The sequence below is a fragment of the Dipodomys ordii genome, unplaced genomic scaffold (assembly GCF_000151885.1).
Source record: "Dipodomys ordii isolate 6190 unplaced genomic scaffold, Dord_2.0 Scaffold15, whole genome shotgun sequence".
Taxonomy (NCBI): domain Eukaryota; kingdom Metazoa; phylum Chordata; class Mammalia; order Rodentia; family Heteromyidae; genus Dipodomys; species Dipodomys ordii.
In genome coordinates this window covers 4,750,635-4,768,180 of record NW_012267231.1, presented here as the reverse complement: position 1 = coordinate 4,768,180, position 17,546 = coordinate 4,750,635, and the positions used below count along the sequence as shown (strand labels likewise).

Below are 17,546 nucleotides of genomic sequence, written 5' to 3'. Positions count from 1 at the left end.
CTCTTCTTCCTCCTCCTCCTCCTCTTCCTCTCCTTCTCTTCCTACCTTTCAGGGGGAAAGGCACAAAACTCAAATCCCCTAGCAGGTCTCTTGATCACGCGGAGTAAAACTTTTATGTTTTCACGTTCTGTGGCTCACAGCCTGAAGGCTTTGGACCCATTTTCCTCTTGCTACAAAGAAACGCCAAGTATCACCAGCCAAACAGCCCACCCTGGCCCCCCAGCGAGGGGCCACCCGCCCCTTCCCATTGTGTTGTGGGTTCCAGAGGTTGCCTTTTTGCAAAATAAAATTGCAGCTCATTTCTCAACGGGGCCAAATTCAGTTCTGCAACACCTCCCCCCCCCCACCTTGCGCCCAGCTGAGTCTGCAGAGGACTTGAGTTAGACTCGCCTTGGGGTTGGAGCCAACTAGGCTTCAAGTAACTGGCAGAAGTGGGCAGTCCTCAGCTGGGTCTGGCTGCCAGTTGGGAGTCAACTCACAATCCATGTAAGCAGGGCAGAGTCTGGAGTGGGGATCAGTTTACCTTTTTGTCTCAGCCCTGCTGCAGAACCCCCAGCATCTGTCCATCTGGTGGGTGCAGCTACCAAGCCCCCCAAATGCTCCCCAGACATCTACAACTTGGTAGGGAGGCTTGGCTACCCGTGCACCACACCCCATGTCCAGACCTCTAGGGAGGGTCTAGCAGCCAAGTCCCTCTCTTCCGACCCTGTTCCTTAAAAGGCAGTTTTGCCATCTACTTCGTATCTGGATTGAGAGGCTGATTTTTTTTTTCCTTCCCCAAATTACAAAATAAGAAATCGACCTCTTTAAAAAAATTAAGGAAAAATAAAGAAATCTTCCCCCCCCCCACACACACACCCACACACTTTTGGGGCAGAAGAAGCTTGCAATCTGTGCTCATCCTGCTGGGGTGCAGATAAAGATCCTCCGCTGGAGGTTTTATCAGATGGATTGATAAATGGCTTTTGTCCCCTGGCTCCAGTGGGGGCGATGTGCTTTCAGCTCTGAGCTGAAATTGAGAAGGGGGTTCAGGGCCTGTAAAACAACACCCGCCTGCTTTTAAAGCTACAGCACTTGTTTGCTGGGGGGCACAGGAAGGGAAGGGCCAGGTAGAAGATTCTGGGACTTGGGCAGGCTGAATGAGAGTGTGTGTGTTCATTTCTTAGTTCATGTCTTGGTCTTAGAACAACAACAACAACCATGTTCAATTATTCCAGCCTAGTCTGAGGAGCACCGGTGCATTCTATAATTCACAACCCAAATTCCATCACTGTTGTTTCCAAGAAACCCATTTCTTTTTGGCTTCAAGACCAGTAACCAAATTCTGATTGTGGCTGGCGTTTCTCATCAGACCCCTTACCTGCCATCTGCTCTCAGAACTATCCACCTTACTGAAAACTGAGCTCCTTGCTAGCCACAGCAAAGCAGAGGCTGGGAGCCCTTCCGGGAGCTCAAAAACCTGGGGTCAGAAGACAGTTTCCTAGCTGGGTGCTGGTGGCTCCTAGGAGGCTGAGATCTAAAGATCACAGTTCAAAGACAGCCCGGGCAGAAAAAGCTGAGAAACTCATGTCTTTTAATCAACCATCCAAAAGCCAGAAGCTATGGCTTAAGTGGTAGAGCACCAGCCTTGAGAGAGAAAAAAATTGTAGGGACAGTGCTCAGGCCCTGAGTTCAAGCCCCAATATCAACACACAGACAAAAGAAAGAAGGAAGGAAGGACGGAAGGATGATTTCCTAAATAAAGGATGAGATGGAATAATTTCCACCACCAATACAGTGTTGCATTCTTTGACGTGAGACCCCAAGAGAGAATGGGTGCTTTGGAAACTTCGGTGCTGATGGGGAGCAGTCACGTGTTAGAGAAAAGCAAAATTCCAGGCAGGTACAAGGTGATGTCCAGAGACATCAGTGGGGGGTGGGGCGGGGCGGGGGATGGGCAGTCTGTGTGTTGCAGCCTGTCTCACCAAGACAGGTGGAAGCTGGCTGAGCGGCCCCCTGAAAGCGTGGGTTTGTTCAGAGCTCAGCAGCTGGCGTGGCTGCCAGGAGTTAAACCCATAGGGTGCAAATTGCATTGGACACAGTAACGTGGAGAAAGGCGTCTTTGCTCTTCCAGACTGAGAGCATTTGTGTGTTCTGTTTACCTGCCCCACATGCACGGCCAACACGCTGTGCCTCGGCCTCCATGGCCGCTTCAGGGACCCCCTTGGCGGACCTTGGGCTGATACAGCCTGGGAAGGAGAAAAGGACTCCGCAGTGGCAGGCGAGCGCTGCTGGGGGGACACGGGACAGGACAGAGCAAGCTGGGTGCTGGGGCTCACTCCTGTCATCCTAGCCACTCTGGAGGCTGAGATCTGAGAATCAGGGTTCAAAGCCAGCCGGGGCAGGAGAGAGCCTGTAAGACTGGCAGTCTCCACTTAACTAGCAGAAAGCCAGAAGCGGAATTGTGGCTCAAGTGGTAGAGTGCCAGCCTTGAGCACAAAAGCTAAAGCAGAGTGCCCAGGCCCTGAGTTCAAGGTCCCAGCATTGCACCAGATAAAACAAAAGAAGAATCCTTCTGTCTTTCAGCTAAGCACACAGGAGTCTGGTTTCCCGGGGCAGCCCCCGTTACTCAGCAGAAAGTTCTGGGCCTTGACTCTTCCCCAGGTAGCCCATGGCCTCCAAACACAAGCTCCCCCACCCCACCCCCCAGCCACTGATCGGTCCCCAGGGGACCTCAGCTCCCCAGTGCCACTGAGCTGCTCTGCCTGCCCCTGCCCAGCTGTGAACCCAGCCCCCCCAGCCCCCCTATCCCCATCACCTCACCTCTGCTCTCCCCTAGCTGAGGTTCTTTGAGAAGCTTCCTTTTGTAGGCCAGGCCATGGAGGAGGGCCTCTAGAAGGTTCTTGGTGGAGGATGGGGGAGGGGGGCGCAGGTGGGGGGGGAGTCCAGTGTCCTGGGGCACTGGGGTGCTCTGGGGAATTGGTTCTGGCTGCCCCGGTTGGGTATGGTGGAGTGGGCCTCCGGCCCGTCCCTCTCAGCCTCTGCAGCCGAACACCTGGCTGTGTGCTCCCGGCATGCTGCAGAGAAGTTCCCACGGGGCAGGGATGGGCCAGGGACTGAGGGGGGCGCAAGCTGGGGTGAGCAAGTTGCCCCCCATCTCCTGAGGGGGTCTTCTCCCTGGGGGGCAGTGAGGACGGGGATATGGAAGAAGAATCTTGGATGTCTCGAGGCTGGCAGGGGATTCTTTTCTGCCTGTACAGTGATTTGAACTCAGGACCTTGTGTTTGGCTGGTGTACTACCCGTTGAACCATAGCCCCAGTCCTGTGTTTTGCTGGCGAGCATGGAAACAGTCTCTCAGACTTCTTTTTCCTGCCCAGGCTGGCTGGTGAGCAGTTCCTCCAGGCCTCAGCCTCCTGAGTGGCCAGGGCTACAGGTGTGCCAGGGCTTCCAGAGGCCTTTCCAAGGTTGCCCCCTCTTCCCTCCATCCACTTGCCGCTGTCTGCGATGAAGACATCGCCCCTGTATCCTGGAGAGCAGGGCTGTGATCAGGCAGTGCGCATTTATCCCCAGTTCTCAGAGGCTGCTGGGAAAGGGTGGGACCAAGACCCAAGTCTTCAGGAACGCACCTGGGTTGTGGTGCAGTGAAAGGGGGAACTAACTGGACGGGTGGACGGGTCCACGCCCCCCCCCCGCCCCGTCTTGGTACTGAGATAGGGAAGAAGAGGGGTGTGGTCTTGCCTGGTGGGAATGGATGATCTGCCTCCCTGCATCCCCTTCCTTCCCATCCCCACCTACTGCCCCCCTGCTGGCAGAATCCAACAAGGAGCTGGGTGACCAGAGAGAAACGCGGGGTGGGGTGTTGGGGGATTGCACAGCGCAGGACAGAGGCTTGGAGCAGCCTGGCATTCATGTTACTTCTGGCCCCACCCACCAAGCTACAGGCTGACCAATCAGCCCCCGCCTCCCAGCAAGCTCAGGGGGCCCCAGACCCTTGTTTGGTCACTGAGCAGTGGTTTCTTTCCTGATGCCCTCTGGCCTCTGTCCTTAAGAAAGTCGAGTTGCCTGGTACCTGAGTCCTCGCCGCAGTGGGGTCTGGTCCAGGACTAGGATTAGTCACTGTTCCTGGCAACACAGTCTCGCCCAGGACTGCCAGCGAGCGAGTAACTCCATTCAGAAGGTCACCACGCCAAGCCACAGAGTTGAACCGCAACCATCTGAACGTGGGGCTCGGGTTTGAAATGAGCCTTTACTGCTTTAAGAGGAGGCGGGTTTCCCTCCCTCCTTCCCTCCAGGCCTCTGAAACCTGACCTGACCCCTTGCACCCCGGGAATGTGTGGCTCTATTGGGCTTTTCTGAATGGCAAATTGCACTGTCTTTATTCTGGGGCTGGGGAGCAGCTCTTGAATTCCTAAGACTTCTAGGGAGGTGGGTGTTCATGGGAAGAGGGGGGGACCCCTCACACCCCCTCCACATGGGGCAAAGTAAGTTTTCATTGGGTTTCTTTGTTATGCAAACAGGGTGGTAATAATCAGACTATTATTCCCACAGATTGGGCTTGATTCACAGTTCAAAGGGAAGGGGAACCTCAGAAAAATAGCTTAAGACAACTCTAGTGCAGAAAGCCTCTCTTCCTGCTGCTGGGTTGCTCCTGGGGGGGGGGGGGGAGGCGGGAAATTCATTCGGTCAGGCTGGGTGGTTCTGATTTCTCTACCACCTAGGCCAACAGGGGAGGTGGTCTGGAGCACATACCCCAAAGTGTGGGTTGAGGGTGAGCCCTGACGCAGGCCTGGCCCTGGCTGCGTTCAGAGAAGACCCCCCCCACACACCTCCGTTCTCCCCAGACACACAGCAGCACTTGGAGTGGATGGAGGGGTGGAAAAGACGGCAGCAAATCCCCAAGTTGCCGGTGGCGCACACAGATCTTGAGGCCAAGATCCCAAGGATCACAGTGGGAATCTAGACCTGACATTACAGCCTTGAGAAATTCCATCTCCAATTAGCCAGTAAAAATCCAGGCTGGAGGTGTGACTCAAGTGGTAAGAGCAACAACTGAGCAAGCAAACACAAGGCCCGGAGTTCACACCCTCGTACTGCCCCCTCAGCTTTGTCCACTTCTGGGCAGAAGCGTGGAGAATGTTCTCCGGATGGCTGAGAATCGGAGTCAGCAGTACTAGGGGGAGAGGGGAGGTTTGAACTTGGGGCTTGAGCTCTGTCCCTGAGCTTTTGTGCTCCAGGCTGGTGCTCTTACCGTTTGAGTCACAGCTTCACTTGCGGCTTCTGGGTGGTTCGTTGGAAGTAAGAGTCTCATGGACTTTCCTGCTCTGGCTGGCTTCAAACCATAGTCTTCCAATCTCAGCCTGCTTGAGCAGCTGTGATTTCAAAGGCTGCTAAGGTTCACAGGACTTTTAGGAAACAAATGGAGTAGAGATACCCCCCCCCCTCTGCCCTTCAACCCTTAGGGGCTACAGGAAACCTCGCTTCAGGAGAGCTCTTTCCACAAACCTGACAGATCAGCCGGAAAAATCTAGAAGACCAGATAGGTTCTCCCCTTTCCATGCACCTGCTGGAAAGCTGCCTCCGGTCTGCAGACGGGGTGTGTTTGGCCGGGTGTTACACGAGGTGGCACCTGACTCCCCCTGGGCCTGGCAGATGGGGCCTGGGGTCTCTGGGTCCCCCATGGTGATCCTGTGTCCTCCTCCTCCTCCTCCCCAGCCTCCTCCCCGTGCAAGATCCTCAAGTGTAACTCCGAGTTCTGGAGCGCCACGTCGGGCAGCCACGCCCCGGCCTCGGACGACACCCCCGAGTTCTGCGCGGCGCTGCGCACCTACGCCTTGTGCACCCGCCGCACGGCCCGCACCTGCCGCGGGGACCTGGCCTACCACTCGGCCGTGCACGGCATAGAGGATCTCATGGACCAGCACAACTGCTCCAGGGACGGCCCCACGGCCCAGCCGCGCCCGCGCACGCCCGCGCCGCCCGCTGGGGACAGCCAGGAGCGCGCCGACAGCCCCGAGACCTGCCACTACGAGAAGACCTTCCACAAGCACGCGGCCGCCCCCAACTACACGCACTGCGGCCTCTTTGGGGACCCCCACCTCAGGACCTTCACAGACCGTTTCCAGACCTGCAAGGTGCAGGGCGCCTGGCCGCTCATCGACAATAATTACCTGAATGTGCAGGTCACCAACACGCCGGTGCTGCCGGGCTCGGCCGCCACCGCCACCAGCAAGGTAAGCGACAGGACGCCCGCCGCCGTGCCGCCCGCACACCGCGGCCCCCACCAGTCTTTATCCGTCTGGGGGAAGTGGTTGGGAATTCGAATTCAGGGCCTTCCCTTGGCATGTTTGGCTCTCTGGCATTTGAGCCATGCCTGCAGTCTGGCTTCTTGCTGGTTATTGTGTGTGTGTGTGTGTGTGTGTGTGTGTGTGTGTGTGTGTATGTGTATGTGCGTGTGCCAGTCTAGGGCTTGAACTTGGGGCCTGTCTCTGAGCTTTTGTGCTCAAGGCACAGGTCCATTTCTGGCTTTGTGAAGATTCACTGGAGATAAGAGGCTCAGCCGGGTGTCCGTGAGACTCCTATCTCCAAAAAAACACCAGAAAACTGGAAGTGGTGCTGTGGCTCAAGCAGTAGAGCGCTCGCCTTGAGCTGAAGAGCTGAGGGACAGCACCTAGGTCCAGAGTTCAAGTCCCACGACTGACCAAAAAAAAACTGGCCGGGCTGGCTTTGATCTGGACTCCCCAGATCTCAGCCTCCCCAAGTAGCAAGGATGACAGGCATGAGCCACCATGCCTGGCCTTGCTTTTTATTTCGGAGACCAGAGTCTCACAGACCAGGTGATGGGGACGCACGCCCCTCCTCAGTGTCTGGCCTCTGCCCCCTGCCGGTCCTGGCCACCAGACCCCCCTGGGGCCTCGGCCGGCCATTGTGGTGGGTGTGTTGTCCCAGGAAGGCTATGTGATGTGTGAGCGCCATGTGGTGGGTAGTGTCTGGCTGGGCCGCAGGGGCGTTTCTGCCCTTGCCCGGCCTGCCACACCCCAGAAGAGGACAGCCAAAGAGGGAAATGTGCCCTGGCTGCTTCCTTCTGGGCAGGAAGCCAACAGGCCTTTAGACCTGAGGAAGCCCCAACCGGCCCTCAGTGCCCCCTGGTGAGCCCTAGTGGGCCACAAATCTAACCTGAGTGCACCTGTCCCCCTCCCCCCTTCCCAGCCTCTTCAGACCCAAGGGTCACCCTCCCTCCCCAACACCTTCCCTCTAAAGAGCCAAGGTCCCTGCACCCTGGGAGCCAGAGGCTACAGCTCCTGAATCCTACAGCCAACCAGGGCCCAGTCATCCCAGCTACTCAGGAGGCTGAGATCAAAGCCAGCCTGGGCAGACCAACCTGAGACACTCTTTATCTCCAACTAACCAGCAAAAAGCTGAAGCGGAGCTGTGGCTCAAGTGTTAGAGCACCAGCCCACAGCAAAAAAAAAAAAAAAGCTTGAGGGACCATAAGCACCCAGACCCGGAGTTCAAGCCCCAGTACCTGCAAAAAGAGAGGAAGGGAAAGGAAGGAAGGAAGGAGGGAGGACACCAGGCCTAGCACTCAGCTGAGACCCACTGGGACCCGGATCCCCCAATGCTGTCCCCCTCTGCAAGTGGGTTCATCATTCATTCGTTCACTCCTGTTTCATTCATTCCCCTGCCGGTAGGATTCCAGACTTCAGGCCGGCTCCATGCTCCTCAGAACTGCCCAAGCCAGGATGGGAGGCCCTCCCGCCCTGTGCCAGCATGGAGATTTCCAGAAGGGGGGTCCAGGGCTGTGTATGTAGCCAGGCTTGACCAGACCAGCCCTTCCGCTGTGACCCAGCCACCTTTGATCTCAGCAGGCTGAAAACTCCCAGACACCCGCCACCTGCCCCCAAGCCCCGTCCACCCAGCCCTCCCGGAGGCCAGACAGTGACAGCGTCAGTGTTTGCGGCCAAGCCCAGCTCAGAACTTGGGCCAGACTGGGAGCCTTGCGGTCCCCGGGTGAGAAACAGGGCTGGCTGGCATCCAGTACCCCGGCCTGCCCCTGCCTGCCGAGGGAGGCCTGGGCTCCCAGGTGTCAGGTTCACTCACCCCCTTCCTCTCTCCAGATCCCAGCCAGGGAGACACAGAGCAGCAGGGAGTCAGCACCCCAGGGTCCCCCGGCGCCTTGGCCCCCAGCTCTGGACTGGGCACTGAGAAATCAGTGCCCCAATCCCATCATGCCTTGCAGAGTGGGGGGCAGGAGGAGACTGTGGTTCATTCCCACAGCCCTGCCAGTGTCCAGCCTGCCTCCTTCCTCTCTCCTGAGGGATGATCCGATGGAGAATACTCACCACCTACTGGCGGCTGACGCCTGGCAGCCCAGCTACGCGGGAGGCTGAGATCTAAGGATCCCAGTTGTAAAAAATCAGCCAAGGCCAATTAATCTCTAATTAACCACCCAAAAGCTAGAAGTGGAGGTGTGGCTCAAGTGGTAGAGCACTATCCTTGAGCAAACAATGACTCAGAGGGTAGAGCCCAGGCCCTGAGTTCAAGCTCTAGTACAGACAGACAGACACACACACACACACACACCATTCTCCAGCCCTGGCAAGCAAGTCAGCCAGGAAAAGAAACTGAGGCTGCGAGGACAGGGAAGAAGGGCCCCCTCCCCGTCCCCCCTCCCGTCCCCCCCCATGTGTCCTGGGTGTGATTCATCTACTTGGTCCAGCCCCCACCTCCCCCCCAGGGCTCCCCGTGTCCCACCCCTGGCTTTATCTGCAGGGTGCAGTAAAGCCCGCTCTGCCCTGTGTGGAGGGGGGTGCTTCTTGGGGGCGGGGGCCGAGGCCGAGCAGCCTATGGCGGTTGGCAGTGCGCCGCCGGCTTTCGACAGGCCCCCTTCATGCTGTTACTTGTGGTTGCCTCCCTGGTACCCATGCCAGGGAGTCGGGCGGCCTGGTGGCTTTCCAGGAGGTGTCTGCTAGAGATGGCGGCGGCGGCGGCGGGCAAACTCGCCTTTCCTGTTCCCGGGGCCGGGCGGCACTGGGCAGGCAGGGTGTCCCCATCCGAACCCCCGGAGTCTGGGTGGCTCTGTGCACCAGGCAGGGCCGCCCCAGCCCTTCATGACCACGCCCCCTCCTCCCAAGTAGCAGGACCACCCACTGCCCGGACCACCCTGGCGGCCCCCCCCCTGCTGGCACGGTGGGCTCGGCTGTTGGCTGCAGAGGAAGGAGAGGTGAACCACGCGGAGTTGGCAGTTTCACAGGGCAGGGAGGAGAGAGCAGCAGCAAGACTACACGCAGGCCAGAATCGGGGCTCCAGGCAGGTGGGAGAGAGCATCCCCCTCCCCTGCTCCGGGTACCAGGCCAAGACCTGTGGTCAGGCCCCCCTGGGTGTCCACCTGGCCTGGAGACTCCGATTCTGGGGGTTCATGAAGCAAGCAGGCCAAACCCCTGGCCTGAGCCAGTTGCCTCTCAGGTCCAGAGAGCCCAGGGCCAGACCAAAAGACTTTTGTTTTAAGTGAGAAGAAAGACGTCAATACGATTCATATCAAGTCCAAGCTGGGAGCTGAGAGTTTACACCTATAATCCCTGCTACTTGGGAGGCTGAGATCTGAGGATCGCAGTTCAAATCCAGCCCAGGCAGGAAAGTCTGTGAGACTCTTATCTCCAATGAACCACTCAGAAAAACAGAAGTGGTGCTGTGGCTCAAGTGGTAGAGCGCTAGCCTTGAGCAAAAGAGCTCAGGGACAGCACCCAGGCCCTGAGTTCAAGCCCAACAAACAACAACATGTCAATATGTCAAGCCTAGACTATATGTATCTTTATACCAGAGCAGTGAGAAATTGTGATTGTGTGTGTGTGTGTGTGTGTGTGTTCCATGAGAGAAGGGTCCCCAGAAACTCCAAGCCCTGCCCTACCATAGAGCACCCCGCTCTAGTCCTCCAACCCTACTTTGTTTCTTTTCCTTCTTTTTATTTTTCCTTGCTTGTTTCTTGTTTACTTTAATGTCCATGACGGGGCTTGAACTCAGGGCCTGGGTTCTGTCCCTGAGCTTTTTCATTCAAGGCTAGTGCTCTACCACTTGGTGTCACAGCTCCACTTCTGGTTTTCTGGTGGTTCATGGGAGATCAGAGTCTCATGGACTTTCCTGCCCAGGCTGGCTTCCAACTGCGATCCTCAGATCTCAGCCTCCTGAGGAGCTAGAGTGACAGGCGGGAGCCACTGGGGCCTGGCTTTTCCTTCCTTCCTTCCTTCCTTCCTTCTTTCTTGATGGCACTAAGATTTGAACCCGCATCTCACCCCCCACCCCCTCTTCCCTCTCCCTGCAGCTCACCATCATCTTCAAGAACTTCCAGGAGTGCGTGGACCAGAAGGTTTACCAAGCCGAGATGGACGAGCTTCCCGCAGCCTTTGCTGATGGCTCCAAAAATGGGGGGGACAAACATGGGGCCAACAGCCTGAAGATCACCGAGAAGGTGTCGGGCCAGCACGTGGAGATCCAAGCCAAGTACATCGGCACCACCATCGTGGTTCGGCAGGTGGGCCGCTACCTGACCTTCGCCATCCGCATGCCGGAGGAGGTGGTCAACGCCGTGGAGGACCAGGACGGCCAGGGCCTCTACCTCTGCCTCCGCGGCTGCCCGCTCAACCAGCAGATCGACTTCCAGGCCTTCCACACGGGCCCTGAGCGGCCCGGGGCCCGCAGGCCGGCGGCCGACAGCCCGGCCCCCGCAGCCCCAGACACGTTTCCCTACGAGATCGCCGTGGCCAAGTGCAAGGAGAAGCTGCCGGTGGAGGACCTGTACTACCAGGCCTGCGTGTTCGACCTCCTGACCACGGGGGACGTGAACTTCACGCTGGCCGCCTTCTATGCCCTGGAGGATGTGAAGACGCTGCACTCCGACAAGGCCAAGCTGCACCTGTACGAGCGGACGCGGGAACGCGCGCGGGGGGTGGCCGCCGCCCCGGCCCCCCCGGGGCCCCGGCCCCTGCTGGGCGCCCTGGCGCTCCTCCTCCTGCTGCCCAGGAGCTGGTAGCCGCCCAGACGGCCGTGTGGCGCCCGGCACCCCAAGAGGGAGGCCCAGCTTTGGCTTTTGGGAGCAGAGGTGGCCGCGGGCCATGGACAGATCTCCCCCAGAACTCATGGGGGGAGGGGGGTGGCACCCCATCTTCCCTAGACAAGGTTGTGATGATCGTGGTGCTGTGATGTTGGTGACGGTGAAGCTGTGGGGAGCCACCACAGCTCCCCTCCGCAACGCCCACCCCTGCCGTCCCCCCAGGCTGATGCGCCCCCCACCCTGTGCCCCCCCACACCAGAGAAACACTGGGAACATCAGCCCCCCTCCCCCCACAATGCACTGAGACAGGCTGACTGCTGCACGCGCACGCACACACACACACACTCACATGCAGCCTGGGAGGGCTCCCCAGGGACTGAGGGGGGCTGAGGTACCCCAGCCCAGCCTTCAAGGGGAACGCCGCCCTCCATAGAGCCCCGAGGAGGCGGCATATGCGCACCGGGTGGCTGTGGACACCTGATCTAGCCCCGCCCTCCTCCCCGTCCCAGAAAGCACTGGGTTCTAAATACCCAGACAGGAGTGGTCCCCCCATTCCCCACCCCCGCTGCAGGATGCGCACACCATCAGTCCACCCCACGGATAGAGCCGGCTGGCCTGCCCTGTCCTGCGTTCTCCCAACTGCTGGTCAGCCCCCCACCTTCACTCCCTCCCAGCAGGATGGGGAACCCCCAAACAGCACAGCAGGGCATCCTGCAGCCCGCCCCACCCCCACCCAGTGTCCACCGCCGCCCCCCCCCCCACTGCTCCCCAGGGACCTCTCATACACTGGCCAAAGAGGCGGCAGAGCCTGCCTCTCCCCCTGCCCCCCGAGGTCCCCCTCCCCACCCCAGCCCCCCAAAACACCCAAACCACACCGTGCGGCCCCTCCCCTGCCCCTCGGGCGTTTTTTTGTTTCGTTTTGTGTTTTTTTTAGCTATCCCTAGGTTGGAGGTCAGATGTTAAAGCACTTTATTTCGGTTGTGTTTGAGGGTGTTCTTGCTTGCAAGTGGGGGGCCTTGCACTGTGTCCGTGCGTGTCCGCGGCCCAGCGCCGTGTGTACATACTGTAAATTATTTATTAATGGCTGAATGCAAGTAAAGTTTGGGGTTCTTTTTTGTCGTGGTGGTGGTGGTTTTCTTTTAGACGCAATGGAGGAGTTTGGTTTCTCTCGGGGGACTGGGGGGGGGCTTTGGGGGTGGGTACCCCCTAGCTGGGAGTGTATGGGGAGGTTGCGTGCGCACGGGTGTGTGTGTATGTGCGTGCCCCTGGGTCGTGAGTTCACGTGGAAGAGGCCACAGGCTCCCCCCAGGGCCCTTCACCTCTAAACTCAGTTCATCACTGGGAGCAAGCCGGAGCTGTGCGCCCAGCTCCTGGCTCTGGACGCGCTGGGAGCCTGGCGCTGGCCGTGGAGCCATGGGCTGGGCCGCAGGGAGCTGTCTGTCTTCTAAGATGAAGCTGGAGGTCCGGCCAGCCCAGGACATCTGGTCCCAGGCAAGAACCTTATCCAACAAAGAATGGAAAGGAAAAAAAAGCAGAATGCATTTCCAAGGAAGGGGGCTTGGACTAGAATTAGAAACAGACACGTGGTCGGAGCTCGGGAGAGTGGCGGAGCAGGAGTAGAGTTTATCTCCACTGTGCCAGAGCTGGGGCAGGGAGGGGGGGAATACTGAGGTTCGGGGTGACAGGCTGACGGGCTAGCTGTGTCGTCTCCCCTGGAGCCCCCTCCCCCAGCCGGAGAGTCCTGATTCTCCCGGGGCTGTGATGGAAATCTAGTGAGCTAATGCCAGGCGATTTGTCTGGCATACAGCGACTGGCACAGGGCAAGAAGGCCACCAAATACAGAGGTCCCCTCTCCAGTGACTGCCTGTGTGTGCCTGCTCTAAAGCAGGGGGCGGGGGGGGCAGCGACAAGCATGGAGGAGGAGGGGAGGGCAGGGCACCTCTGCCTAGCTCCCCTGCGGGAATTTGAGGGATTGGAATTCTTTCCAGAACTTTCCTCGGGCAAAGGTTTGGGGGAGGGGGAGAAGGCAAGGGGGTTCACGACGGTCGTCAGTGACGTGAGCTGGCTCACGTGGGGGACACACCTGGGAAGGGTTGGGGGCTGTGGCTCCAGTGGGAGAGCACCAGCCTTGAGCTAAGGCAGCTCAGGGACAGCGCCCTGAGTCCAAGCCCAGGACTGAAGCAAAGAGGGTTGGAAATGAGGGCCGTGGCAGTCCCCAAAATGCACCCTGGAAAAAACATTGAACACCCCCACCCCACCCCCAGTCTCGCACGCAGTTGGCCGAGGGGAAGAGGCCTTGTGCTTGATGGCCAAGCGTGGCCGGTGGCCAGAGCAGGGACACGAGCGCTGGCTCCCCCAGGCTGCGGGCCCAGCGGTGTTCTAATCCCTCTCCGCTCACCGCCCCACCTGCATGGCCACGCCGAGGAGGGAGGGCAGGCCATCTTGAGGGCTGGGCCCCCAGGCCAGTTGTTTTCTGCCCATCACGCCCAGCCCAGCTGACCCTGGCCGTGGGATGAACTCCAGTCTCCATGACTGAGTCCTGCCGTCGCTTTGATGACGTCAACCAACGGTCCTAGCAGGCCGGCACTGCTGTAGGGTGAGCAGAGCCAGGTGGGAAAAGTCACCGAAGGCCTAGAAGAAAACCAGGTTCACCCAGCCGTCACCCAGCCACCTGCTCCTAACCACAAAGGGACCCGCTCAGAGCTCAGAACTCCACCTGAAGGACAGCTAGAGAGGGGGACTTCAAACCGAGGGGGGGGGGGGAGGGGGGGGGGGAGGGAGAGAGAGAGAGACAGAAACAGGGGGGGGGGGAGGGGGAGGGAGGATGGAGGAGGAGGCCGGACCCGTCTCCAGGTGTGAGAGGCTCAGGTGTGGGGGAGAAGGGGACCAGAGTGGCCTGTCGTCTGGGTCAAGGTTAAGGGCTGGGGGTGAAGTCCCCCGGATCAGACCCATGAAGGCGGTACGCAGCCCATCCAGTGCCATGACACATTTCTGGGACACTTGCCATGTTCTGGTTACCGGGCCAACTTCTAGATGTAGGTGCTAATTTATCATGGCCGAACCCCTCCCAGCACCCCCCATTCCTGGAATCCAGGTGGCTGGAAGCCCAGACAGGCTCCATCAGAAGGAGGTTTGGTGGGCAGAGCCCTTGGGTGGCTTTCAGGTCAAAACCAGAGCCTGGACCACTAGAAACCAGATCTGTAGAGCACGTCACCCGTCCCTTCCCAGCAGAAACATCTACAGTTCCTGGGGGAAACGTCTTTGCCCTGCCAGCGACCAGAAGCTGAGCCCAGAGAAGGCAGGTCTGGGGTGATTTTGTCTAATGCAAAAACAAAAAAATCAAGAGTCCTTTTTCTCCTTTCCTCCCCTGCACAAGTATCTGGGGGGCCGTCCCTGTGTGTGACTGGTTGCAAGCTAGATTTGGAGGAGAACAGTCACGAGTTCAGCCCTCGGGCGGGCGGAGGTGTCTGTCCTCACTGGTGACCTCTCCTGGTAGGAGGCCAGCATGACAAGTCACAGTCACGCAGTGGTGGAAGTTGGGGCCTGGCTGTCCAGTCCCTGTGTTTTAGCCCGTCTTGTCCGATAGGAATTTAAGTTAGCCATGCCAGGGCTAGCGTCAGATCCTCCCCACCGTAAGTAGCTAGGATTGCTGGCATGAGTCACCGCACCAGGCCTGGCGTGTTGGTTTTGACATAGGTTCTCTTGGTAACCGGAGCCAAATCCTGACCTTTCCAACCAGACCCTGACATGGGGACTTGCGTGTCCGTATCATTGGTGGATGCTGTCATTAACCAGAATCCTGCTAAACTGCTCCTGCTCCACCCCTGACGTGGATCCTGCCATCCAGCTCCAGCCAGCTGGCTTTGATCAGGTGAGTTCTGATCCCAGGCCTGCCTTCAGCAAGAATCCTGTTCCGTCAGTTTAGCGGGGACTTACAGCCCTCGGTGTTTCCTTTTGGTCATTTTCCACCCATGAGCCTCACCTGCTCCTTAGCCATACAGTACCTCTCACCTGTGATGTGTCTGGACTTGAAGACTCCCATAACAGCAGTCCCACGTCCACCCACCCACCCCTTCAGCGAGGCCCTGACCATCCTTAATGTATGCCCTGAATTTTGTGCTTCCCACCCCCCCTTTTTTTTCTTTTTAATTCTTCCAGCCACTTCCTTGCTGTGGGATCTCAGATAGGTTACCTAACATCTCTGGGTCTCACGAGCTTCAACTGAAAACCGGGAATCAATTCTGCCTTCTAAGCCAGGCTCTCGTGGCTCACGCCTGTCATCCTAGCTACTCAGGGAGCCAAGATCTGAGAATTGTGGCTCAAAGCCAGCCGAGGCAGGAAAGTCTGTGAGACTCTTCTCTCCAATTAAACACACACACACACACAAAGGCAGAAGGGGTACTGCAGCTCAAAAGTGGTAGAGTGCTAGCCTTGAGCAAAAGAGCTCAGAGACAGACAACACCCAGACCCTGAGTTCAAGCCCGTGATGAACTAACTAAATAAGTAATCTACCTTATAGATTACTGTGAGGACCAAATTTAAACATCACAATAGAGCAATGGGTCCCGGGACCTGGCACCTCGTCGCTGGCCACAGATCGTGTCTTCTGCCATTTTATTTACCCACGAGTCTAGGTCCTGACCGGCTTAGGGCTCCCTCAGCCACCACATGGAGGAGGGGCAGGGCAGGCCTGACTGGGGTGCAGGGGGGCGTGGTCTTGTGCATCCAGGACAGGAGCTGGGAATGAGGGGTTCCCCACGCTAGCAGCGCGACATCCCCTTGGCCTCCTGCGTGCCTAGAGGCTGAGGCCTCAGCCAGTCATCTCTCATCCCCCCTCACCTCCTTCGGGGTGAGGGGGGCTCCAGTCTACTGGGCCCTGCGGTGCATATGGGCAGGAGGAAGAGCCCACAGCCTCGCCTGGCTGGGTTTAGCTGTCAGCCCCCAGGCCGCGGCTTGCGGAGCGCTGCTGCCCTCTGCAGGTCAGTTCTAGAACCACATGCACTCAGGGCTCCGTTTCCACTCCAGATTGGTGAGTGCCTTGGAAGGTTCCTACATCCACCTTCAGCACCAACAGAGAGCTGCACCTATCCATGTGGCTCCCCCCACCCCGAGGCGGGGGGACGGGGCTGGCCTCAGCCTGCTGCAACCCTCACACATTTGGAGAGACGGCACAGCGTGCCCACTAGTGCCCCACGTTAAGACACAACCAAGGTTCAAGCCCGGGTCACCACTCACACCCTCTGGCTTCGGGTCCTCTGCCAGGCCTGGCTACAGCAGCTGGGTGGTTTCCTCTCTGGTGCTCAAGTGTGACAGGCAGCCCTCTTGCTGTTTGCTTGCCTGGTGTCTGTCTGGCCAGCCCCAATCCAGGCTAGACTATCAGCTCCAAGAGGGCACAAGGCCCATCCTTTCAAGGGGATCTGTTGAAGGAAAACTGTCTGCCATTAACTGTGTGGTCCAGTGGTGATTCCTCCATCAGACGGGGGCTCCTCCGGTCTCAGCTGGGGTTCAGCCCCCCCCCCAGCATACTACTGCTTCACACAGCCGCCTTCTCAGGCTGCACAGGCTCTGTCCTCGCTCAGCCACAATGTCCCAGCTCCCCCACCAGCCAAGAACTGAAGTTGCCCTTTCCACTGTGCACTCTTCCACCAAACCCACATTAACCCCACCACCGTGTCCTTCCTGTGCAAATGAAGAGGCAAAGGTCAGCCCTGCTGCACCCTGGGAGGGAGCAGGTGGGGGCAAGGCCCTGACTCCCTCAGACTCTTCTAGACCTCATAAGAATCCTGAAGGCATGGGCAGGTCCAGCGGCATTAGCGAGGCCTGCAGGAAAGAAGGGGTAAGGATCCGCTGACCGGGGTGACGCTTGTCAGCTGCAGACGGCCCTACACACTTCTACAGGATGCCAGAGCAGCGGGCCCCTCCCCCCACCTCTCATGGCTGTAGAGCTGACCAGGAAACCCCCAAGCCAGGAATCCCCAGGCCGCGAGGCTGGCCAGCTGCGGTGGGCAGGCTGCTCGGTGCTATTTTCCTTTTTCCTGCCCAGCTGCATTCCTGCCCAGCTGCATGGCGCAGAACTGGTCATGGAGACTGACCCCCTAGGAGGTCCAGGCCTGAGACAGGATGGGGGGGTGGTGAAGCCCGGCCCCCACCACAAAGCTGGTCCCTGGTCCTTTAAGAGCCGCAGCTTGGGATCTGGAGTGGAGACTCGGATCTCAGCAAGTGACCTTTCTGCTGGTGTTGAGGCGGCCTTGCAGCCATGCCAGGCCCACGCAGGACCCCACCAGGGAGGGAGGGAGGAGGGAGGGAAGAAGGCCAGGGCTTGGGCCTGCTGCTTCCAGTAACAGGCAGGGGTTTTGGCAGCTGCTGGTTGAGAAGCCTTGTAGCCATTGTAAATCACAACCCACAGATTGTTACAGCACTTGTTCTTAGTTTCCCGAGCCGGTGCAGCCAGCGGGGACCTGCGGTGGGATTAGGCGTGGAGTGGTTTTCCTGGAAGAGCCCTGGGTCTTCTTCCACTCAAGC

At 58.6% G+C, this 17,546-nt stretch overlaps 1 protein-coding gene across 1 annotated transcript; it reads left to right on the top strand.

Moving 5' to 3' along the window:
* Window positions 1-2,983: 2,983 nt before the first annotated feature.
* On the top strand, window positions 2,984-11,236 carry Rgma (repulsive guidance molecule family member a). Its single transcript, XM_013011888.1, has 3 exons — window positions 2,984-3,116; window positions 5,630-6,210; window positions 10,296-11,236. The coding sequence occupies exons 1-3, from the start codon at window positions 2,984-2,986 to the stop codon at window positions 11,001-11,003; spliced, it is 1,422 nt and encodes a 473-aa protein (XP_012867342.1). The 3' UTR covers window positions 11,004-11,236.
* Window positions 11,237-17,546: the final 6,310 nt, after the last annotated feature.